The sequence below is a fragment of the Pogoniulus pusillus genome, chromosome 4, assembly GCF_015220805.1.
Source record: "Pogoniulus pusillus isolate bPogPus1 chromosome 4, bPogPus1.pri, whole genome shotgun sequence".
In the NCBI taxonomy this organism is placed as follows: domain Eukaryota; kingdom Metazoa; phylum Chordata; class Aves; order Piciformes; family Lybiidae; genus Pogoniulus; species Pogoniulus pusillus.
The window spans coordinates 30,570,809-30,595,505 of record NC_087267.1 but is presented as its reverse complement, the minus strand read 5'-3'; the positions used below and the strand labels follow the sequence as shown (position 1 = coordinate 30,595,505).

The window sequence follows — 24,697 nt, the reverse complement described above, 5'->3', positions numbered from 1 at the left end:
CCTCAACTTCTTTATCAGCTGCCTATTTAACTGTCACAACTACTAAGCAAGTAAGGCAGCCTTTTCCTGGGCTAGACTGGTGTCTATCTTTGATCCTACACTTAAAGCAGTTAGCAGTATCACTGAAATCAACTTTAACAGCAGCTGGTATTATGTATAGAGGTTATTGGGAAAGCATGGTGGAGATGCCCAGAGTACATGTGCTTCTGGGTTTCATAGCAGTTTAATAGCAAAGATTTCCACTTATTTCTGACGTCCAAAGCATGTTAAAATTAATGTGAAACAAAAGATCAGCAGTTATGGCAGAACACCCAAAGAGTCTACTAAACAGATCACATTGGGCTGAGAGGGATCCTGAAAGGTCATCTTGTCCAACCCCCCTGTAGTGAGCAGTGACCCCTCCAACTAGATCAGGCTGCCCAAGGCCACTTTGAGTCTGATCTTGAATGTCTCCAGGAGCAGGGCCTCAACCATATCCCTGTGCAATCTGTTTCAGTATTTTACCACTCTCAATGTGAATTTCCTCCTTTATGTCTAATGTAAGTATACCCTTATCCAGTTCAAAGCCATTGCTCCTTGTCCTATTGCTACAAGCCCTTCTAAGTGAACCCATCCTATAGGTCCTCGTCATGTATTGAAATGTAGCTCTAAGAGACTGAAGCTCTGGTGTGTGACCAGTTTCAGAAATATGTGTCATGGCAGCTTCATAAACCCTGTCTTTAGAGTAGAGCTTTGTAGTCATTTAACCTGATTTAAGTGTAAGTGAGTACTGTTGAAGGATGTTTTCTCCCTCTGCTCATGACCAGAAGCATTTTCTGTGCAGGAGGCTGGACAGATATACCAGCTTGTGCAACCACAAGTGAGTCTGCATAGCTGTCTGCTCTCATTGGATTGACCTTGCCAGAAAACAAACACAAAAATTAGTTACATCAGCAACAGCCTGGTAAACTGCATGAGTGGTCAAGTGACATGAAGGCCATGGCAGAAATGAACAGGGTTGATCCCTTTGGTGTCAGCCTGTGATCAAGTGCGCTTCAGATTTGGCTGGGCTTGTTTGATCAGGTTGGGTATGCAGTGAGGGGACAGGACCCAGTGGATGACCAGGAAGGGAGTGGCTTACCTGGAGGGTGATATCCTTTTTCTTACTGTAATGACATGCTACTTCTCTCACAATGCTAGAGTAGCTGACAAACACCAGTGCTGATCAACTACTCACTATCTTGAACCGATAAATCCTCCAATCTGTGTGCTGCTTGAGCTTCTCTCTGCAGGCACACTCATTTTCATGCAGAGTTTTTGGTGTGCTTTTCTGATGGCGTAGTAAAAGTTACACTTCCCCCACCCCCCCTTCAGGTGTCTTGAGTGGAAAAAAAGAGCTTTATCTTCCTTCTGGGAGTTAAAATTCACAATTTAACAGTTTACAGAGGAATTAACGTAAGAAGTCTTGCTAATTTGAGGTGTCATGATGATAGGGTGTGAGCATGTTTGTGAAAGTGGTTTGGAGGTGTGTTTCTGGTATAATGGTAGGTGGAGGATTGAGTATGAAGTACAACCCCCATAGCTACTCAGCTGAAATAGTCACTGCCCTTGATTTGTTTCTTGGTGTACTGGTGTGGCTTGTATTGGTACATGTGTTTGGTTTAGGGCCATTTGTTTTGGTGTTTGGATCTTTTTTTTTTTCTTTTGTGAGTCCCTCCACAATTTCTCTTTGGCACAGACCTGAAACTTTGCAGGGATTGAGAAGCTCATTCTGAGAACCTCTGCCTTAAAATGTTTGCTGAATGTGTCTGAGGTGTCCTCAGACCCTCTGAGGGGGGACAGAACAGCATCGTACAGCCCCATATTGCCATGTTCTGTCTTCCTTCTCTTCCCACAACCCCTCGTGTCCGCAGCAGCCAAGCTGGAGGTGGTTTGTGTTGGTTTGGTTTGGTGTTTTTTTGGTGGTTTGTGGTTTTTTTTTTTTTTTTTGTGAAACCCTGTTTCATCTCCCAGGCAGCTTTGTGTTGTGAGCTGAATGACATTTAGTCTTTCGGGGAAAAAAAATGTTTCAGCATAATGTATATTCATGGAGCTGCATTATGGTTGCTGTGACAACCTTACCGCTGGCAGCCAAGATTGGTATGTTGAATTTCTGTGTAGTACCTTGGCACACTTTTTCTTTTTTTCTCCTCTGCTGCCTTCAGTCAGTGGACAACTTAAATTGTTTTGAAGTTGATGTTTAATTAACATCTGTATTTAATTAAGCCTGCAACATGGAAGTGCAAATTCCTGCTTGTTTCTGATCTGTGTTGAACAAGTATTGCTTCTGCCAGCAGTTGATAATGCAGAGGAGGTGATGTTAGTGAGATTTTCTTTTGTTCATCTCCCTTTAAACTCAGGGAAAAGAATAAACCTCAATTGCTAAGCATGTATTTCTCCACACCATAGGTAGCCTCACTGATTACTTAGTTTCTCATGTGAAACGTACCAACAAAATCTGTCCCTATCCAGTCTAGTGTATACCTAGATTTTTAAGGACTCCTGGTCCTGAAAGGATTGGGAGCCTTTAGTACTCTGTTACTCAAAACCAGAAAGCAGTTTGCATCACATCATAATATGACCCTGGGGCCAAGAATGGTGTAACTGAAGGAAGTCTTTACCAGACTGTGATGCTGAAGTAGTGACTCATCCAAATACGAACCTGTGATGAGTTGAGTGTGGGGAGAACTCTGCTCTGAAGGTCAGGCTTTGCGTGTTTGTTGATGTCAGAATTTGAGGGTACTTGCACAACACTTGTAACTTGGACAGTGTTTGTAAACTGCTCTTGGCTAGTCCAAATGACTCAAAGTATTGCTGTATCTTGGATTTTGATGAGAAATAATTGTATCAATCTATTAAAAAAAATTGCTTAATCCTGGGTGATAGAAGTCTCACATGGGTGCTGTTCCTGAAATAGTGAGTGAAGCTTGTGTCCCTTTTTATATGCTTAAATGCCTTAAGTTGATGTAAAGCTGTCTTAAAAGGCGTCCCCTTCATCTATATAAAACCATTTCCTATTGCTCAAGAAGAGATGCTGTGGGTAAGATTTGGCTTTCTTTACAGATATGAGCCTTCTGCAAAGCAGTTTGGGAAACGTGTGTGATGGAAAAGAAAAGCTGAGCAGACAAGAAGCTCTCAAGTGTAGTCAGCTGATCTTTCTCTGGTTAGTTTCTTAAATATTAATAAGTACAAAATGTTCATACAGTGATTTGAGAGTCTATTAAAATGAGAAATTGGGGTGAAAAAAATCATGTAGCAAGAGAGAACTTTCCACAGAGCAGTATATAGAGCTGGACAGTTTATCTGTTGTAGGCTTAGATATACTCACTGAGGCTTTCAGTTTTAGTTAGACATGTTCAGGAAAAAACACATGCAATGCTTTGTTTTCAGTTTCAGCTGGTATGTTGATGGCCTGAATGTATCTTGCTGTTTTCTTGCTCTCCTGTCAACTCCTATATAATAATACAGAGGAGCATTTCAGTGTAGAAGTAATAATGTAATCTCTCTCAATCTGCACCATACTTTGCTCATAATGAGCATGAAACATCCCAGTGTTGGTGTTGTGTCAGTATTTGTTCATTCATACAGAACCTGGCCTTTCTTGGATGCTAGACAGAGGTCTTGCCTTAGGCTCTTGTAGAAAGACATTTTGAGATTGAAAGGAGGATGTGAAGGAGATGGAGTGTAAAGATGAGAACTAAGGGTGTGCTGTATTTGCTTCAAATCCAACATCATCTTCAGCTTTCTGAAAATCTGTTTTCCTAGCAAAAGGAGCACAGGTGCTTTGAGGGTTACTTTGCTGTGGCAATCTTGACCTGAGATGAAATTCATCCATAATACGACTTTTTGTTGTTGCTTTTTTCCCCCTAGGCTCCAGATAAACACTTCCTCAGGCTATGTTACTTGACTTTGTCCAACAGGTTTGCATGCTAAGAGCTGAGGAAAACTGAAAACTGAATTGCTGCATTGCAAAGCAGAGTCCTTTCACTTACAAAGTACACAGATCTAGACTCTGCCTAGTCTACCAAGCTGTGTACTCAGTTTCAGTGTATAGAAACTAAATGCATCAACAGAAACCAATGCCTATCAGCCTCTTGTAGGAAGGCTGGAGACAAGCTAAGATGGATTTCACATGGCAGCACTACACTGAGTGCTGCCCTTCCCTGATTTCTCTCCTTTTTTTCTGCATTCCAACCTCTTCAACAGTCATGCAAGAGCAGAGCATGGGGCAGCAGTGGTGTGAAGAGGTGGGGGGACGTCCATAGGAACAGCCCCTGTGACTGAGCCCCTCCAGATGGCACCAGGCTCTTATTGCCCAGCAGTTGGCTGTCTCCTTTCTAAAGCTAGATGTGCCCGTGATTTTTGTGTGAAAGTTTGTGAGAACTTGATTTTTCTTTACCTAGCCTTAAGTATGGAAATGTGTGCTTCTGTGGTTTCAGGATTTTGAGTCTTGATTTTTGGGTTTGGATTTGATTTTACTTTGCTCAAGTTAGTAATTTGCAAGCATGATACAAGTCTTATGGCACATCATCTTAGGCGCTGGTGGGAGACAAAAAAATCAAAAGCAGATGTAGACATGTGTCACCCAGATTATAGCATGTTTGTTGTACAGTAGTGAGAATAGTATTGTGACATATGACAGTGTTGGGAGATGAGTGTTACAGGACACAGATTGAACAATATTTAATTTTTATTATTTCACATTTTCTTTAGTGGTTAGTTTGAAAGCAGTGGAAGATGTAGATCTGTATTTTGAGTTCTGCATGTGCAGAACTGCATGTTGGTTCAGACGCTGCTGGTATGGGAAATTACTAGAAACAGATGGTTCAGCTGTAAGTTCCAGGCTGAGTCCAGGGTATGGATGTGCAGTTGGGAGAGGGGATGAATAGCTATGATGGCAGACCAAGTATTTTGACATTTAATTACTATTTCTTCTAAGATATTTAATTCTAGATCAGATTCTGGTCTTATGTTGTAGGAAAGTTTACTCTAATATAAAGAGACTCAGGTCAAATTTAGAATACAAAATCTCTGAGAAGCCTTTGCTTGTGATTATCATGAAACTGCCTAAATGTCTCCACATATATTGATCTTTATAAAAAAAAAGTTGCAAGAAGAAGCTGTTGATATAAAAAGCCTCTCTTAGATGGTACATTTGGCTCAAGGCCAGATAATGAGTTTCTATAGGAGCTTGTTGGCAAGCTTAGATTTTTGCTTAGGGTAATCTAATGTAACTGTAAGTAATCTGGGGGCCTGGTACATTCCAAATTGTTTTTAGACAAAATTATATTGTTTTTATATTATAATTGAGCAGATATTTTTACATAACAGCTTCTTAAAGCATTTAAATGCATGGGAGCATGATTCGCTACTATTTCCTTCTCTAAGCACCAACCTACTAAATCATACCTTAAAAATATTATTGCTGATGACATCTTTTTTTTAGCCTCTGTATTACAGAATTTAAGATGACTTTCTTCAGTGAGTGATCCTTTAGTACTTTAAAGAAAGGTTTGCATTTTTAAAAGACCAGATGATAACACACTTAAGGTACGTACATTAGTTTTACTGATTAAAAAACCCCATAAATATGTTAATGTGTTTGTCTGCTGGCCAGGTTATTCTGTGATCTTGGGATGAAATGCATGAACCATTCTAGGAGAAGGCTGGAGTTTAGAAATTTGTGTCCCCAAACAATGTCCAAACCAGGCAGTTACACTGCTGGCACTTCTGACTGGTCTCGTGGGTTTTTCATTCTTTGTTGCCTGAAGGCAGAGCTTTGAAGAGTTAGACACTGCTCTGTCTCAAGGTGGTTTTGTATCCTCTCACTACATTTATGTCCTTTGTGAATTTGCATCCACTTTAAGGAGAAACCTGAATTTGAACTTTGAAACGTCAAAGTGCTGTATATGCCAGACTGTAAAAAGAGGCCCATAACTAACCTTGGTCTTTGGGGAGTAATGGATAAATATGGCTTTAACAGGAGAAGCTGAGGACTCCTGATTCTTCTCTGGACAGCAATGCTCTTATGCAGCTTGGAGTTAACTGTTCCATCCAAGAGAGTAATGGAGAAGGCTTGGAAGCATGCTTTTCCACCATTGATATGGACTGGTGAGTGAGTGGTAACTGGAAAAGGAACAGCACTCTGTCATCATCACTTTTTCAAATAGCTGTATCTTCGGCAGTGACAATATGGATGATGAACAAAAGGGTTTGATTTACAACTGTGTTGCTGTGGATTTGGTTTGCATGGTGTGTAAAACTGGTTGAACATAGATGGAGATATTTGAGATGGAAGAGAGCACAGTTGTGCTGGTGCTTCTCAGAGGTTTTAACTTCCCTGATAGCATTTGTTCTGTAATTGCTATTAATAGTAAGGCCTAGAGATATTTCTGGGTGTGATAGCTGACAAGTTTCTTCATCAAATAGTCAATGAATGAGAAAGAAGTGTTTCTATTTTTAACTTAGATTTGACAAGTAATAGAACTTAAATGAGGAGCTGTTCATAGAAAATAACCTTGGTGTGAGTTACTGCAAGTGATTCTGAAGTGAAGGATTAAACACAGGCCTGCAACTTTAAGTGTCTCTGATAAAGGAAGAGGTTTGTGGGTTGCTTTTTCTGGTTTGGATTTTTTGTTGTTGTTGTGCATTTGTTTTTTTTTCTCTTTATCTTTTCTTCCTCACTGCACTACAGGGGCTTTATATTAGTTTCAAACTTCTGTGTTTAAGTAAAGAGTGCTAATAAACCTAGTCAGAGATGCAGGCTAAGGCAGATTTTGAAGGATATGATTGGATTTGAACTTGGTGTGAATAGTCCCTGCCATACTGTTAGAATAAGAGGAGAATCTTCAGGGAGAGATGAAGAACACTGTGGAAAAGTTGTTTGTGTTGGGAGGTGAGATTTGCCCCAAGTGCAAAGGCTGTGGGAGCCAGTAACAGAAGGATCTTCTTTCTTGCTCTTCATTTATAATCTGAGTGACACATGTCTACATCTGCTTTTGTTTTTGTTTTTTTGGTCTCCCGCCAGTGCCTAGGATGATGTGCCATAAAGCTAAGCCTGTTTTTTAATGGAAGAGAGCAATGTTTGCCATAGTGGGGAAAAAAGATAGTACAGGAATGATTGCCTCAATTTTTTACTGCTGAAACAGGTCCTTTGCAAGCACATTGTGGCACCCTGCGAATGGAATGCTCTGAGCTGAGGAACAGTTTGTAGGAGAGAAAACTATTAATTTTATTCTTAGTTCTTCAGTTCTGCTACTCCAGCAAGCTACTGCTTTGGCAGTTTATATAGCAAACCAGCAATAAGTGGAGTGTGGGACCTTTTGATAGTGTCATACAGAGCACTGAATTGGATTAATTTGGCAGGTCTGGTTTACCTCAGGAATTACAGTGGAAAGGTAGCTTTCCCAAGATACAGCAATGACTTTATATACTTTAATTACACTCTCTTCTATTGCCTTATAAAACATAAAATGCTTCTCCCAGTACAGCTTGTTATCTAGAATTTTTGTGTTGCTTGTGTCTGATGCTGTCTCTCGAAATGTCCTGGGTGTGTGATGTTCTTCCAGATAACATAGCACCTGCATGTTGTGCAAAAACACTGACTGCCCTGTTTCTTTTGTACTAAATTTTTGGCCATGATAATTTCCTAAAAGTTGTGAAATAATTACTAGTATGAAGTCATTCTTCTTTGCATCTCAAAGAGAGTGAAAGAAATCTAGCAAAGGGTATGCAAGATTGACAGTAGTGGTAATTTTAAGGACTTTGGTAGTGCATTTGAATGTGGTTTATGATCTGTTGCAACCGTCGTTAGTTTTTGGTTGGATCTTCTGCGTGTATCTTGCTGGTGACTTTTCTGATTAATCCTCGGTACTTTGTTTTTGTAGCCTGAAGCAGTAAGGAGGTATAATAGCCTCTTTTGCTGCATTTTTTTTCTGGAAATGTAAGGGTTGGCTTTAAAGCTTAGTGGATTTTTGTGTATTTGACTATAGAAGCATAAGCAAGTTGAAAAACTTGGACTTAACCAAACAAACATTTTTTTGTTTCAAGCAACCTGTTAGGAACTGACTTCTCAAACTTTGGAGTGCAGATAGTGCCCTTGAGACAGAGGCCATAATAGTGTGGAAAGGTGGTAAATTATCAACTAGTGAAAAGCAAATCATGCGTTTGTTAAAATGTGGAAAAAATGTCTGTTAGAAAGTTAAGCTGCAGCACAGTTTTCCTCTAGTGGCACAAAGGCCCTTGGAAGATGATTATAAGCAATTAATAATCGGAATGTGCATATTTAAGGCTATCACAAAGTTTCTAAAATGCTCTTATCTTGTTTCTTGCAGAGACTCCAACCGTCATGTTAAGGTAAAGCAGAAAAGTGCAGTGCTGAACATGCTAAAGAAGTTGGACAAAATAAGGTTCAGAGGTCACAAGAGAGATGAGTTCCTTGATTTAGCAGAATCTCCAAATGCTTCAGACACTGAATGTGGAGATGAAATCCCAGTGAAAATACCTCGAACGTCAACTCGAGACAATGAAGAGCTGAGAGACCCTGTAAGTATTTTAAGCATCATGTTGTTTAGCTGGTTTCCAGTCCACCTCATGGTCCTCTAACCCAAAGACTTCAAACTGTATATGTTTAATCATCTCCTTTGGGTTTGGCAGCTTCTATCCTGTTCTCTGTCTGTTAGCTGTTTTAAAGTGGGTGTGTATGCTAGTACATACACTTTTGTTTATATGGCCCTCTTTTGCCAGAACTTTTTTCCCTATGATCGTGGAACAAACAAATGATGCTTTTCAATCACAAAAACTCTATTGTATACAAATCCTTAAGCTCTGCAGACAAGGAAGCCTGTTGAATGCCTTTTCTTTACTGAATAAGATCTGTCATTTGTTAGGATGTATGTATTGTGTATACTAGGACTAATCTGTGCTGCAGCCCTTCCAACATGGTATTTTCTATGTTTTTTTGTAGCTAAATACTGTCTTATTTTCATTAAGCTTAAGGCATGAATTTTACCTGTTTACTTCAAAAATAAGCATCTGAACTTGTATTTGGGTCAAGCACACAGCTAGCTCCTGAGAGGAGGGTCCTGAGACCTGGAAGGATTTGTTATTTTCCTTCAGATTTTCAGAAGTCACTGAGGAAAACTGACTCTTCAATTTGAACTATCTTGATCTCAATTTACAGGCTATCTGATTATGTGTGTGTGGTATTTTTTTTCCCCTCACCCTATTTAAGGTTCCTGACTACCAGATGTGTCTTAGATAGTGGGTACTTTCTTAGGTCTCTGTGGCTACTTGGACACTGTCGTCAGATCATTGCCCAGACAGCTGTGCTGGTTAACTAATTGACTCTCTGCTGAATTAAATTTCTGAATTTCTTACTCCCTTCCTTCTCTCTTGTATGTCATTTGTTGGGTTTTTAAAGCAAGGATATATCCCAGTAATTTAAAGCAAGGATATATCCCAGTAATTGCCATCTGACTTTGAATTACCTCATTTTAAATTATGTCTTGTCATTTTGTGCTGGAGATTAATGTACACTGTTAACTTCCCTTTTTTTAAGGAGAAAATGTTCCGTTTTCTGTGTGGGTATGTGAGTGAACTTGTCTCAGAACCAAGCTAGCACTAGATTTATTTTAAATTTATGTAAAACTGGCAAGCTCCTAGAACACCTATATGTGGGCATGCTTTCAAGAATAGATACTAGGGATTAGCTATTGATGCAGATGTTTTCATTCTTCCTGAGTTCTCGTTTTCCTTGCTGCAGGTAAATGCAGCATCTACAGGAAACCCTTTCATAACTTCCAGTAAAAAAAAGTATATATGAAGGATCAGGTGAGAAATTCTGAAGCCTGTCATCTCTCTAGACAAGCTCTGTAGTTTGGTGGCTTTTTTTATCCTTGCTGCTCAAATGAATGCAAGTTAAAATTTTGTGTTTAAACTACTTCTTCCCTGTGTCAAGGCACTGAGAAGTGACTTCAGTGGATGGTTATCTCTCTAGGCTTGATATGTGGGGTCCTCACTGCTCCTCATCCTCACTGTTTGAGAAGTGTTTCTTTCTAAGTGAGTTACAGACTTAGAAATTACACCAGTGTTTTCTTAGGTGTTCATAGAGAAAGTCATCCACATATGATGACTGTGTAAGTGAAATAAAAAGAGAGAGTTGGCCAGTTATTTTTGTCTGATGCTGATGAAGTGTTGTGCTGTGGATCTGTCCTTTCCATTGACATCTGCTTGATTAAGAAATTACTTAGACCTTATCTGTGTCTGTACAATGGGAGTGGCGGGAGTGGTGGAAGTGCCTAGCGCACGCAACAAAATACCAAGGCTCACAGGATAAAGGGAATTTGGAGAGGGAAGGCAGAAACTTCTCAGGTTGGGAAATGCTGTTACAAAAAGCGTGAACTGCAGATGGTTTAAAACCCACGTTTGTGGGTAGATGTGGCTTTTCATATCCGGAGCTGGATGTTACTTGGAGCAACAGAACTGAACTCTGATAGTTGGTTAGAGGCAATCTGTCATTATCAGGAATCTTTCTTTAACTTCTATATCTCTGACTCCATGCTCCTTGTGCATGCACTGCCTTGTGCATGGTCTTCACTAAATAATAGTGATTGCCAACATTTTAAGAGGTCTCCAGTGTCAAATATGGTCAAAACTAGAGGGGCAGAAGGAGAAAGCAGGAATCTTTGGAAGACTTCAGGACCTTTACTGTGAGTCAGAAGCAAGAAAGGGCATCTGTACAGTACCATGTAGTTAATCTCACCTGAGTTCTGGCACTACCCTACAGAGGCAGCAAAAAGAAGAAACCTTTACCCAGTTAGCTCTGCAATTAATACCTGATAATTTTTTGTTATCTTGCAGTTTGAGTCAGTTATGCTAAATTCAAACAGACAGTTTTGATCCAGAGCTAGACAGCTGTTCTTCAGCAACTTTAGTTTTTGCCTTTTTATCAGCCCTTGTCAGCTGTGATGGAGTGGAGAGAGAACTCCTGGGACAAAAGAACCAACCATGTGTTTGCATGTCTCCCATACAGACAGCCTAGACATGCTCAGTTTTCTGAACTTTTCTAAATTGCATTCACTGATACATTATAGTGTCAGCAGTTTAGAATGCTTTATTTTCCACCAAACCTGCATGATTTTGTATCTTACTAATCAGGGTAAATTACTTGTGTACAGTAATTATATTCTCTTATTTCTAATATATTTTCAATTAGTGGATTTTTAAAATCCCTTTTTTTCCTAACTTAGAAGATCATTTAGATCATTAGAAGATCATTGGAACACAAGCCCTAAGAGGAGAGTCTGAGGGAGCTGGGGTTGTTTAACCTGGAAAAGAGAAGGCTCAGGGGTGACCTCATTGCTGTCTAGAACTACCTGAAGGGAGGCTGTAGCCAGGTGAGGATTGGTCTCTTCTCCCAGGCAACCAGCAACAGAACAAGGGGACGCAGTCTCAAGTTGTGCTGGGGGAGCTATAGGCTGAATGTTAGGAGGGAGTTGCTGCCAGAGAGAGTGACTTGCCATTGGAATGGGCTGCCCAGGGAGGTGGTGGAGGCACCGTCCCTAGAGGTGTTCAAGAAAAGCCTGGATGAGGCACTTAGTGCCATGGTCTAGTTGACTGGATAGGGCTGGGTGCTAGGTTGGACTGGATGATCTTGGAGGTCACTTCCAACCTGATTGGTTCTATGATTGTAACCTTTTGTGTTAGTTTAATGATGTGTACCTCATGATTTTTAATATGTCAAATGATGTCAGTCTTCTTGAATCCAGTGCTTTACAGACATTTGGGAACTTTCTGTCCTGTTAACTCGCATCGCTGTTGTCAGTACTGTGAACATCTTGCATTTTCCTTCTTCCTAAGAGATAGTCAAGGTATCCTGGGCTTATTAATTAATGACTTAGTATCTAAGAAGAAGCAAAAGTAGAGTTAATTCTTAAAGGGAAATGTAGATATTCCCTGTATGTTCTGAAATGTAGCTCACCTCTGGGTGAAATATCTTGAATATTTTCAATGAGGATGAAAACTTGAGTATATCTAGGTATATACGACTAGCTTGTTTCTTCTCCCTCGCCTCAGTCTCTGTGCTCCTGTCCTCTCCTCAGCACATGGATCTGGGGACTGGGGTCTAGTTGGCAGGAGCCTTGTACTGTCTAATCACTGGACTGATGCACAAGCACATTCTTGATGTACTCATCAAGTACTTGCTCTTTAATCTGTACATGATTTTATTTATCTATTTACTTTGAAGCAGTGGCTTAGTTTCTTTAGATGGCTCCATATGACTACCTGTATGCTGGAACCAGAGATTGTCCCTTTGTACCAGATGTGCATATGTAATGCAAAAAGCTATGCTTTAATGCCTGGGCAGCAATCTGCATTTTTGAAATGAATAATGCTTTCTTTGTTCCTTCTTGTGGATGCTCCTGTTTGCCTTCAGCCACACCATTCTCTCCAGGACTCTTCGGGTGTCTGGCAAGTGATAATGCTAAATAAATACGTATGACTGAGCTCTGTAGATAAGAAATCAACACAGAGATTAATTGTGATCCTGTGCTCATCTGAAAACAGACAGCTTTTACTCTTCAGCAGTCCCTGAAGTGATTGCAAATGGTGTGTCTTACTGCATCTCTCTGGCTAAAGGCAGGTGCAAATGAGAAATGTGTAGTGTGGGGAGGAGGATCTGTGCTGGAGCTCCTGTGTGAGGATTTCCCTGGGATCTGTTTGGTCTCTTCTGTGTCATGATTCATGCTGTCTCCAAAATGGGAAGTAGCACAGGGATGCTGCTGAGTCAGAGAATTCTGCTCCTCATCATGATCAGTGATGCTGGCAGTGTGCTATGTGGGTGTGCGTTGCTTTTGGAACTGGAAGTAGCATCTCATCTTGGCACTATATTGAGTAAGCCCAGATGAAAAGTTAGTGCCAGGTAAACACTGCAGTAAAATGCCTCCAAAGTTCTGATTTGCCCATAAAGACAAATGTTGAGGCTTAAACTCAGCATCTGTTCAGCTCAAACAAGGAAACAGATGTTTAATAGGTATCTTCACACTGTTATATCTTAAAAATGCAAATCATTCCCAGCAGGCAAAGTACTCTGTCAGTTTTCTGCACCTCTTTCCTAAAACATAGAAAATGGCTTTTAAGTAGCTCTCTTGTAGATTAGTTGAACTTGTATATAATTTAAGCTGTTGTGGTTAAATGTATGCAAGCTGACTTTTGAAAGTAATGCAGTTCCTATATGTTGTCAGGGATCAAGAGGGAGGGAAATGGCTCTGATAAGTAAAAAAATCCCATTTTGTTTAGGGATCATTTCTTAGATATAGGCTTCTGTAGTCTGGCACTTTGATTTTGAGTATAAGATGTTGGAGGAGCTCCTGTACTTTACCTTGAAAAACTTTTTGTACCCGATGGACATGGCACTCGGTGCCCAAACAACTATTACCCAGGAGGTGCTCTCACTCACCCTCTTCCCTGCTCTCTGAATATGCTTGCTTCAGGACAGAAAGACAGCATCACATGACTTCTGCCATGTGGGCTTAAGGTTTTTCTGTGCTCACTTGGTGGACATAGTAGTTGTCACTGATCTTCCTAACTAACCAGATAGCTCTTTAATTCCTGTGTTCTGCAGTATTTCTAGCATTAAGTTCATTGGAGTGGTAGTGTTAAATCTATCAAGACATGCAACCTCCTGACTGCCCCCTCTCGTGGCCTACCAGGATGAGCTTCTGGTACCAATGACACCCTTCAGCAATAACTTGGCCATGCTGGAAGTCTTCCTTGCAGAGAGACCACAGTCTTCAGAACTGCACATTCCATGAAAAGATAATGTGCAACACGTGCTTTCTAGAAGCTCAGTAAATATGCAGGAAAGTCTTACTATGTGAACTATGGAATTTCATATGTTGCTTTGACCATTCATTAATGGGAAGAGGAGAGGGATAGTGTAAATACACCCTTTTAATCAGCAGAAGAAAGACTAAATGATGATATAGCAGGGGCAGTAGTGGCAGGGGAGGGGGAAAGAATCTTTGTTTTATGTAACTTCGAAATCTACAAAAGTATGTTCTGTAAATTCACATGGATGCTGTGCATTTGATTCCCTTTCAGTCATTTCTTTTGGTAATTTAATGCTGAACAAGAGGCATGTTGTTGATACTTGCTTGTTTCTCAAGTCACTATTTCTTTACTGCCCCAGAAGCTGATGTATGTGATTTAAAAAAGAAAGTATCTCTGAGCTGTCAGTGTGTCCTGACTTTCTTATAGGCTGGTCCAGGGACCGTCATCATGGCTTCAGGAGTCCAGGATTTTAACAGGACGGAGTCTGACAGACTAAATGAGATCAAAGGTCACCTGGAAATAGCCTTACTGGAAAAACACTTTTTACGTAAGTATACACTTAATGCTCTTCAGAAAGTATGGCTTAAGACTGCTGAAATGAGACTTCTCTGAACTGCAGAAATGGGCATCAGAATTTTGAAGTGTGTTGGTGTGCAAACGGCACATAGGTTGGTGTGCAGATAGTACATAGACTGATGTGTAGCTAGCACATGGCTGACACTTCTCTACAAGGAATGTAAAAGCATTCCCCAGGTTTCTGGGTCACCTAGATTATTGTATTTATTTTTCCTCATTGCATTCCTCAGAATATACCTCAGTACACAACAAAGTCTGTGTAGTTAATGTCTTGATGTTGATGTCTTAGAGTCAACTCAACCTGAATGTGCTTGCAGTATGTGTTTTTTGCCTGTTAGTAATTATGAGAGGGAAGAGAATTCTGAAGTAGTGACCAGTGCATTTCTTTGGCTGCTGTTTCAAAAAGTAGTACATCTTAAAATGTGTCTCCTATCAGCATGGAATTATTCATAAGTGAGAAATACACCTAAGAGCTTCTGTAGATTTCAAGTGTTACTTGTTTGAGTGTGTTTATATACATATATATGAAACAAAGTTTGCAGCATTCATGGCTAGAGGCACTTGTAACACTGGGGATTTTATCTCAATAGATCTAAACTGCTGGCTTGTAAGACTGGATAGTTGATTAAAACCAAAGGGAAAAAGGGGGAGAAGCATTCCTTTAACTTGATAGAAGTAGAGATCTTTCTAATAAGTTGATGAGAATCCTTACTGAGTTGCTTCCCAAAATGGTAATTTTAATGGATTATTTTTGAACTTCAGAATGTGAAGGTTGTTTTTGTGTCCAGAGCTTGCATATATTTTGCAAGGGGGAAAAAAAAAGATTATAAATTCTACTAAATTTCTAGATTGCAATCTACCAAATATTTTGTGTTTTCAGCATATTTGCAGAATCACTGAATTGTTTATCATTCAGCCATATTTCTTAGATTTTGGTTTTATTATTTTCCCCCCTTATGTGTATCAGAGGGAGGCATGATAAAGGGGACTGGGCAAGAATTTATAGCAAGTGACTCTCAGCTTCCACTGGTGTGTAAAAGAGATATCATGATTGCAATATCAAACAAAACCTGAAAGCTCTGTTTGACTTGCCTTGTTCAAGTGATTTGTTTGAATTCTTCACAGTGCAGTACAGAGTTACCAAGTACTCCTTCCACTTCCAAAGACATACTTTTAAGTTCTTCTTGTCAGACTGTTTTTAAAACTGGACTGGCCATTTGTGATTTCCTGATGTAATCCAATGTGTAACAGAAGCAGTAGGACTTTGCGGAACTATTTTCTGGTTTGAGCTAGGACATGCTTTTTTGCTATAAAAGCATGATATGATTTCCAAGCAGGTCAATAGCTAGCAAATTCATTTTCAGTCCTTAGTATGTGATTACAGTAACCATGTGGGACATGCTTGGTGAATATTTTTACTGTTCAGGTTCATGCTGTAGTTTGAACATCTTATAATCAACCATTTCACTGCTTCCAGCTGAATTTTCTTCCATTGCACAAACCTTTGTAGCAAACTCCACGGTGGAAGATAATGAAGCTCACCCTTTCACATAAACTTTGAGCAAGTGGTGGTTAGAAGTTTGAGCCAGTGGAATAGTGCACCTGGCTCAGTCTGTCCTGGATGACCCCAGCCTTTACCATTCGCACAGGAGCTCTTTACCAAAGCGTGAGGTTTGTTTTAGATACACTTACAGTGTTGTCCTGGCAAGTTGTTTGCAACTCTGTGGGTGAAAACAAGGGAAAGAATAATAAACTTACAGAAAAATAAGCACAAATGAAGCTCATCCCTTACACAACCCACACTCCCCTCCAAAATACTGAGCAGAGGCACAAAGCTTGTGTGAGGTGTCTCTGCCCATGGCAGGGAGTTTGGAACTAGATGATCCTTGAGGTCCCTCCCAGCCCTGACAGTTCTGTAATGAACTATGTTTATCAGTTGGAGTGAAGTAGGAGCTCACTTTCTGAATATGTTTCCTGTACTCCTGTTTTCAGTGAAACACATCCCACACCTAACTGTGGCCTCTACAAGCTGCAGAGGAGATCTGGAGCAAGCAGTTACTAAATAGTTGTCTGCAAATGGAAAATACCTCAATCTAAGATGTTAGATGAATCTCTTCCTTAGTGAAGAGATAATCTAAACATCCGGAGTAGTGAAGATAAGAGGCGTATTACAGGATATTAGGGGTTGGAAGGGACCCAAGGAGAGCAATTCCAACTCCCCTGCCAGAGCAGGGCCACATAATCTAGCACAGATCACAGAGGAATGCATCCAGACAGGCCTTGAAAGTCTCCAGAGAAGGAGACTCCACAACCTCTCTGGGGAGCCTGTTCCAGTGCTCTGTGACCCTTACAGTAAAGAAGTTCCCCCTTGTGTTGAGGTGGAACCTCTCGTGCTGTAACTTACACCCATTGCTCCGTGTCCTGTCACAGGGAGCAAGTGAGCAGAGCCTATCCCCCACCTCCTGACCAGATGTTTATAAACATCTATTAAATCTTCTCTCAGTCCTCTTTTCTCCAGACTAGAAGTCCCAGGTCCCTCAGTCTCTCTTCATAAGCCATGTCCTCCAGTCTCTGAATCATCCTTGTAGCCCTCCCACCTGATGGGTGCATCCCACCAGGGCCCATGGACTTGTGAATGTTCAGTTGGTGTAATTGATCCCTAACCCTGTCTGCACTGACCAGTGGGGAGCGTTCCCTCCTCCGATCTTCCTCTCCTTCATCCAGGGTCTGGAGTACATAGGGGAGTTCAGCCTTAGGTGTAAAGACTGAAGCAAAGAAAGCATTCAGCAACTCTGCCTTCTCCACATCCTCAGATATCAAGGCTGCCTCCTTGTTCAGCAGTGGCCCCACACCTTCACTGTTCTTCCTTTTCCTACTGATATATTTGAAGAAGCCTTTCTTGTTCTCTTTTACTTCCTTTGCCAGCTTCAGTTTCAAGAAGGCTTTGGCCTTCTTTGGTGCCTTCCTACATGCCCTCACAACTTCTCCATAGTTCTCCCAAGTGACAAATTCCTTCTTCCATGAATTATAAATTTCTTCCCTGAGATTTCCTTCAGGAGCTCCTTGCTCAGCCATGCAGGTCTCCTATCACATCTACCTGATTTTTACTCAGGGGAACACACCAAGATTGGACTTGGAGGAAGTGGTCTTTAAAAATTAACTTTCTTGGGCTCCTTTACCCTCTAGAGCCTTAGCCCATGGGATTTCTGCAAGCATGTCTCTGAACAGCACAAAGTTAGTTCTGCAGAAGTCTAGGGCTGCAATTCTACTTGTTGTTCTGATTCTACCCTGCAGAATACTGAACTCCACCATGTCATGATCATTGTCACCAAGACTGTTCCCAACATTAACATCCTCAACCATTCCCTCTTTAATAGTTAATACAAGGTCCAGCAGTGCACCCCTCCTTGTTGGTTCCTCCACTACCTGCATCAAGAAGTTATCATTGATACACTGCAAGAGCCTTTTGAACTTTTTGTGCCTAGCTGTGTGATCTTCCCAGCAAATACCAGGGTGAAGTCAGCTGTGAGTACCAAGGAGTTAGCTCTAGAGGCTCCTTCCAGTTGTCTGTAGAAAGCATCATCAACACCTTCCTTCTGGTTTGGTGGTCTATAGTAGGTGCCTACAACAGTTTAATCTTCTTTCCCACATCTTTTAATGCTTACCCACAAGCTTTCAACCTGTTCTGCCTCCCTCCTTGGATAGAACTCAGCACATTTCAGTTGTTCTTGCACATAGAGAGCAACTCCCTCATCTTGTCTTGCTGGTCTATATTTCCTGAACAGTACATAGACATCCATGGCAACATTCCAGTCGTGGGAGCTGTCCCACCATGTCTCAGTGATTGCAGTTATATCATAATCATTCTGCCTAATGCAGATCTCTAATGCTCCTCCTGCTTATTAACCCCATGCTCTGTGCATTGGTACATAAGCGTTTCAGGGAGGGAGTTGATCTGTTTGCTTTCATTCTTGCAGTCTGACTTTCTCAGCCTCTTCCATGGCCACCAATCTAGCAGTAAGCTCTGCATGTGCTGATTCCTCAGTACACGATTCCCATGGTCCATCTCTGTAAGACTTAAAGAGTTCTTGTGTGTCCCCAGCATGCTTCCAGGTAACAGGCTGAAGGCTCTTGTTAGCCTCCCACCCTGATGTGCCATCTCTTGCATCCTCTCCAACACACAACTCATTGTTATCTACCTCCCCTAAGATAGCAGTGGAACTGACACATTACCCCACAGGTGTCTCAGGCTTGCTTATAGTAAGCCTGGCTTTCACCCTCTGCCCTCTTCCAACCTAGTTTAAGGCATGATTAATGAGCCTAGCCAACCCCTGCAATATAAACCTCCTTCCACTTGGAAGGAGGTGCACCCCATGTGCTGCCAGCAGACCTGGTGTCATGTGGGGGTACCCGTGGTCAAAAAAGCCAAACTCCTGCTGGAGGCACCCGTCTGGAAGCCAAGAGTTGAGCAGGTGAGTCCTCCTCATTCTTTCTGGGCCAGTCCCTTTAACAGGGAGGATAGAAGAGAATATTACCTGTGCATCCAATCCCTTGACCACTTGACCCAAGGCCCTGAAGTCTCTCTTTATAACCTTTAATTTTCTTCTTCCAAGGTCATTGTAGCCTATCTGGAAGGTTAACAATGGGTAGTAATGTGTGGGCCGTACCAGGGAGGGAAGCCTTCTTATCCCAACCTTGACCTGGGCCCCCGATAGATGGCAGACCTCTCTTGGGAGTGGGTCAGGTCTGCATATTTGGCCTTCTGTTTCCTTCAAAAGGGAGTCTCCTATAACAATGACTCTTCTTTTTGATGTAAGGTGTCTGTATGGTGGGCTTAGGCTTCCTTAATTTTGGGAATTCCTCCAAGCCAGATGATTTCCTTGCTGGTCAGTTTCACCTACAGGACATCAAACCTGTTCTGCAAGGGCACCTTGGGGGCACTGTTAATAACTGAAGCAACACTCCCACCACATCAGGTGGGAACTTGTTGCTATGGCACCTCGTTGAGGGGGTAGGGGGCATTCAGGGGGCGGGAGGTGGACAGGGCAGGAGTTTGTTTGCTGTTTGCTGTGTTGTGTAGCTGTAAATGCAGATAAGATGTGACTGGAAATGCAAGGGGTTTAAGCTGCAGGCTAACAGGAGGATGAGGGAGGTGGAAGAAGGGATCATGGATAATGATCTTAAGCAAGGAAGAGATCATCTGACTCTTCCAGATGAAAAGGCTAAAGTTGCTTTTCCTGTCTGTGTGAGAATGGTCTTAATCTCTGTAATATAATGGCTCCTTTTGATCTGTACTACAGGAAGGCTCAAAACATGTCTGTTGGGTCTGGTGAGAACATACTTTTTGAGGTGGATTTCTGCAGAACAAGTCTTTAAAGCCTGTTGAGTGAAAAGTGCGTAGAGCTTAGTTTGGACTTCTGAATACACAAGGATGGAAAAAGCTTTGTGTTGGAGCTGTCACCATTAGAATCATACATTTCTAATGGACTTGTGCATTCCTGTAACTTGTTCTTAACGCACTTGAACGCTGCCTTAGTGCTGGCTGGGGATTCAGATGGGGAAGACAACTGCTGAACTGGGGCGAATAGGTTAGTGCACTAAGTTTAGTTGTTCTTTTTCATGCTTCCATTTCAAGATCTGACTGTATCTAAACGAGAAAGAAAAACTTGTGTTCTGCTCGTCCATTTAATGGACAAGATAGGCAATGTGTTTTTGAGTTTGCACCTTCCTGTTACTTTTTGTACCTTATTTGCTGATACCAGCACTCAGGTCCTTGTGCTGCAAGGTGCTTTCTAAGCGTGCATGCACCCTATGGTTACTACACGAGGTATTATTTAACTCTCATTCAAGGATATTCAAGTCTTTTGCAGTGCTAATTTTAGCAGCTCAGGGAAGAGGAGGTGGTGGCAGCAGCAGCTGAAAGAAACCAAACCCAGGTGACTGTTAAAGAGAGAAAGATTAGTCATAGATTGGTAAACCGAAGTGCTGTGTGAGGATGACAAGCTTTAGGAGGAAGTGCAGTCCTTTCTCACAAGAGTTTGACTTGCCAGTCTTTACAGCAGGACTCTACAGACTTACAAACCAACTGGATTTGATTATGGGTTTTAAAACAACATTACAAAAGAAGCTGGCATTGTGCTTCTGTCCATTTGACATTTCTGCTTCCCCACGCTTCATTCTCATGCCTTTTCTAAACCTTGCATGTGACTGTCTTCAGTGCTTGAGTCCACTTAGTGGCTGTGTCAGAACACCCTTGGTTGGAGTCCTGTACTGGTCCCTGTTCTGGGCCTGGGTTGTGCAGTCTGCTGTCATAATAGACAAAGCATGAGGACAATGATGGCGTGAAGATACCACAATGCTGGAGTGCTCAACCCAGGAGGATCATATACTGTCACACTGGCTTTCTGTGGGGCTGATAAACCAAAGTGCATCATTGTGGTGACAGAGATACATTGTTTTAGTTCCTTCGCTAGCTCAAGCACATGCCACCTACACCCCCACGTTATGTAGGTGGGTTATGCTCTTGCTTCTGCCTTTTTTTGCATGCCTGACTTGGCTTCATGAACTGTGGAGTCAGTGGGAGAGCTCAGGCAGGACAGCAGTTAGCCCTGCTAGGCCTGTCCCTTTTGTATAGGAGGACTGGAGATTGCAGAGCCATGTGTGCTTCCTGCACTTTTCTGCTCAGCTTAATAACATGAAAGTTTTAGAGGAGCTTGCTGCTATTCCTGAGCCAGATACTGAAATGTTTATAGCGCATTTCACTTCTGCCAGGAATGGAGTGTATACTGTTCTTGCAGTGACAAAAAAATTTCAATTCTCTTCATGTTAGGTGGATTCTGAAACTCTACTGGCATTTTCAGTCTCCAGAATTTCTGAAAATGCATAGAGCAGCAGTATTTCTCATGATTTTTAATCTCACAATGGTGTATCTAGCAATGGAAAACTTCCCACTTGATGTTTTGAGAAGGAGATCTGTTTCAGTAAGCTGATTTTTAAGTTAGCTTGAATATTTTCAGGAAATTTGATTTTAAATTCTTCTATAACAAAGAGAAAATGATCCTATGTCTGTTGTAATACAATAAAGCTCCACTGAAAACCCTAGATATAAATGTTAAGTTACTAACTGGTTGTTGAAGTGACTATTTTGTACATACCATACTAATTACATTTTCTTTCTTCCTAACCTTTACCTCTTTGAGGTGGGATATAGCAGGAGTAGTGAGAGGAGACTAGACAAGCTTGCAGAGTTTGTCAAATGTCATGTGCTTTGTAAATCCCTCTCCCTCAATACATGAAACAGAAGAACACTTTATGTGAAACTGCTGTTAAGGTGAGAAGAATGCAAGGGCAATTTTAATTGCACTGAGAAGCAGTGTGGTGGTTCAGACACAGCCTTCCCTCCAGTGCTTCTATATCAGAGTTGGCTTATTTCCTGTCAGTGTATAAAGCCCACACTGCTTTCCATTCTGTAGGTGTATGCAAAGAGACTTAAAAACTGGTCCTCAAAAGCTACGCTTGTTGTGACTACCGGAATAGGACCTTTGCCTTTGAAAGAAGAGAAGCACAACAGAATGATGGAAACAAAACAAGTGAAAAAAAGGGTTGTTTAATTTCCAAAGAAGAGTTGTTTATCTGCCCAACCCACTGTTAGGGTTTCTTTTTAAGGCACATGACTTCTTCCAAATATGATGTGCCACTTTTCTTTTTGCTGTGTGCAGGTGTAAACCAGACTGAGCTGGAGAAAGGGTGTAGTGAAAATGTGAGGTTTATATCTTAACTGCTTGATTTTTTCATTCTACCAAAACACATAACACAAGGTAGAGGAGAGGAAAACATATTCACTCAAATCATTATGTTGACAAAACAAGGTCTTGTCAAATGCAGCCCCTCAAAGAATTTTCCTTCTTTGCTGACTTGTTTTTGTGTTGTGGTCTTTTTTTTGGTGTTGAGTTTTGTTGGGTTTTTTCGTTTGGCCTTTTTTCCCCCCTCTTAACAGTTCAGCATTTGGATGTCTTAATTTTTGTCCCCATACATAAACAATTTAGTTTAAAAATACTGGGTGTATTTTTAGCATTGTTTTATTCTACATAGTGTAGATGAGGAAAGATCAGCTGAAGAGATAGTTCAAGATGAGCCTTTTGGAGCAAAAGGAAGAGTTTTTGAGGAAGGAGAAATGAGCTCATTGAGTATTGTGTAGCTAAATATGTTACAATCCATTTGTATCTTTTAATGGTGGTAGATCACGTGAGGTTGTGGCTGTTTTTCATTCACTCTTGATTTTGCTGTTTCCATGCAGGCATTTCTTTGCTCACATAGCGCTTCTCATCACTGAATAAATTTGTTTGATGATAGAAAAAATAAAACAGAAGTTTGCTTTTGCTGTGGAGAATTTCCAGTGTAACACAAATTGCTAAAGCTTGTAGAGGTAGATCATAGCTTGTAGATGGCTCTGTTCCATTGAAGTAGCTAATGCTTTCACTAGCACCTTCAACTCTGTCCTTAAAGGAAACTGTAATCACAGTACAGTGGGAATAGTTTTAGCATCATACTCTGTGATGCTGTAACATTGGCTGCTGTTCCACTTGTTAGCATTGTGAAACGTGCCTGGCAGAGGATGTGCCTGTGCTGCAAGTAGATGGTACTACCACAAGTCCCTCTTGTGCTTGTGGAAGAGCTCCTCTTCCTTACTGTCACCAAACAGGATGCTTGGCTTAACTTTTTCATTTCACTTGATGTGACTGCTAAATGTTTGTATATAACACTTAGCCTTCTTACTGTTGCTTCACAAAATATCTGTAGCAAGATAAAGGGAGAATAAATTAAAGTTTTGTCATAAAGAAGCAGGTTTGAGTTAGTCTTAGAGCTTCTGCCTTCAGCTTCATAGGACCTCTTCTTTAATGTACCCAAAAAAGAGGCAAACTAAATAGTGTGATATGGAGTCCATATAAAGCAATTACCAAAACATTCTGAGGAAGCACTTGGCAAAAGAGGATCAGTGATGCTGAAATCCATCATTTTGCCTTGTCAAGTTCCTTCATGGTTTGTCTGAATTAAAGGGAGTAGAAGAATAAATATCTAGAGTAGGACTGTAGGTGGACTTTAGTTTGTAGATGTAAGAGCGTTCCTAGATTTTAAGTCAAAATAATGTGGAATCCTACTTTTCCAGCTAAGAGTGTTAGGACAGTGTACTAAATAAACAAGCATTAAGTACTTTTGCTTAAAATTGGTTCTGTTGCAGCATTACAACTGAACCATCTTGGTAATAGCATCTAGTATTGTTACAGTAGAAAGGAATGTCTAAAACCAGGATCAGATAATGCCACAGCTGAGCTGCATCTCCAGTCCTCTTCCCACTATTCCTATTGTGCATCTGCTGAAATTACTCTGCAGACCACTCATGGTCCATCTCTGGAAGATTTATGGAGAAGGCTGGGATCTGTTTCCGAGGCAACTACCTACCCAAGACAAAGGAAGAATTAGCCTGGAGTTTGGGGCTTGAGAAAGGAGGGGTTTAGGGTCTTGTTTTGTAAAATACTGAGTAGTCGTCCTGAGGAGAGGTGTGCTTTATGCTTGCTAAGTGTAGAAGTCCAAACATGGATTTAAGAGGTGACTTAAAGAAGAAAGAACAGCTAATAACCTGCTAGAGCAATGGCTTAGGCATGCCCTGTTCTTTCTCAAGCATCTGGCATGTGAAGTAGTAGAATGTCTAGCAATGTCTAGGATCAAAGGCTAGTGTTTATGTAAAGTCTGTTGGATAGATTTGTCTTAAGTCTTAGGCAATCTATGTTTCACTGGTGGAAAGTCCTGGGGTGGGAGAGTCAGAGATTAAAAGAAAATGGGTAACAAATTAAGCTGCATCCAATTATAGCTATGAATTGTGAACTTGTGTCCAGAGGACTGTGACTTGCAAAATAACTGCAAACAGAAAAAAAAAGAAGAGGATTTCTATTGTGAGTTCTTCCTCCATTACTGCTTGTTGGTCAGATAGTGTTCTTTGTCTCTTTGCTTTATCACAAGTGAGAGTGCCATTCCATGCCTTTCACAGCACTGCTGTTTGCCACTGGTGTTTAAGATAAAGAAGTTCTTCAGTGTCTGTGATGATGAAAACAGACATGTTTTCAGACTCCTAACAACTTGTTAGCAATATCATATGGTTGGTTTAGTTAGGACAAAGTTAAAATGTTAGCTTTCTGTACGAGCTGGGAGTAGAAGCTGCCTGTGCTGGAGAAAACTCCATCTATCTCCATAGGTGCAGCTAGCGAGGTCCAAC

General features: G+C 41.1%; 1 protein-coding gene across 4 annotated transcripts in view; it reads left to right on the top strand.

Annotated features, from left to right (window-relative positions):
• The window catches only part of GRAMD4 (GRAM domain containing 4), an 80,014-nt gene that overhangs the window by 13,862 nt on the left and 41,455 nt on the right, over window positions 1–24,697 (top strand). For 2 of the 4 annotated variants that reach the window (XM_064142452.1, XM_064142450.1), the window contains exons 2-3: window positions 8,352–8,562; window positions 14,278–14,398. In XM_064142452.1, the coding sequence (XP_063998522.1) occupies window positions 8,401–8,562; window positions 14,278–14,398 (283 nt within the window). In that variant the 5' untranslated portion in view covers window positions 8,352–8,400. Of the gene's footprint in view, window positions 1–3,111; window positions 3,182–6,001; window positions 6,130–8,351; window positions 8,563–14,277; window positions 14,399–24,697 lie in introns of those variants that run through there. The other 2 variants (XM_064142451.1, XM_064142453.1) reach the window with 2 other exon arrangements.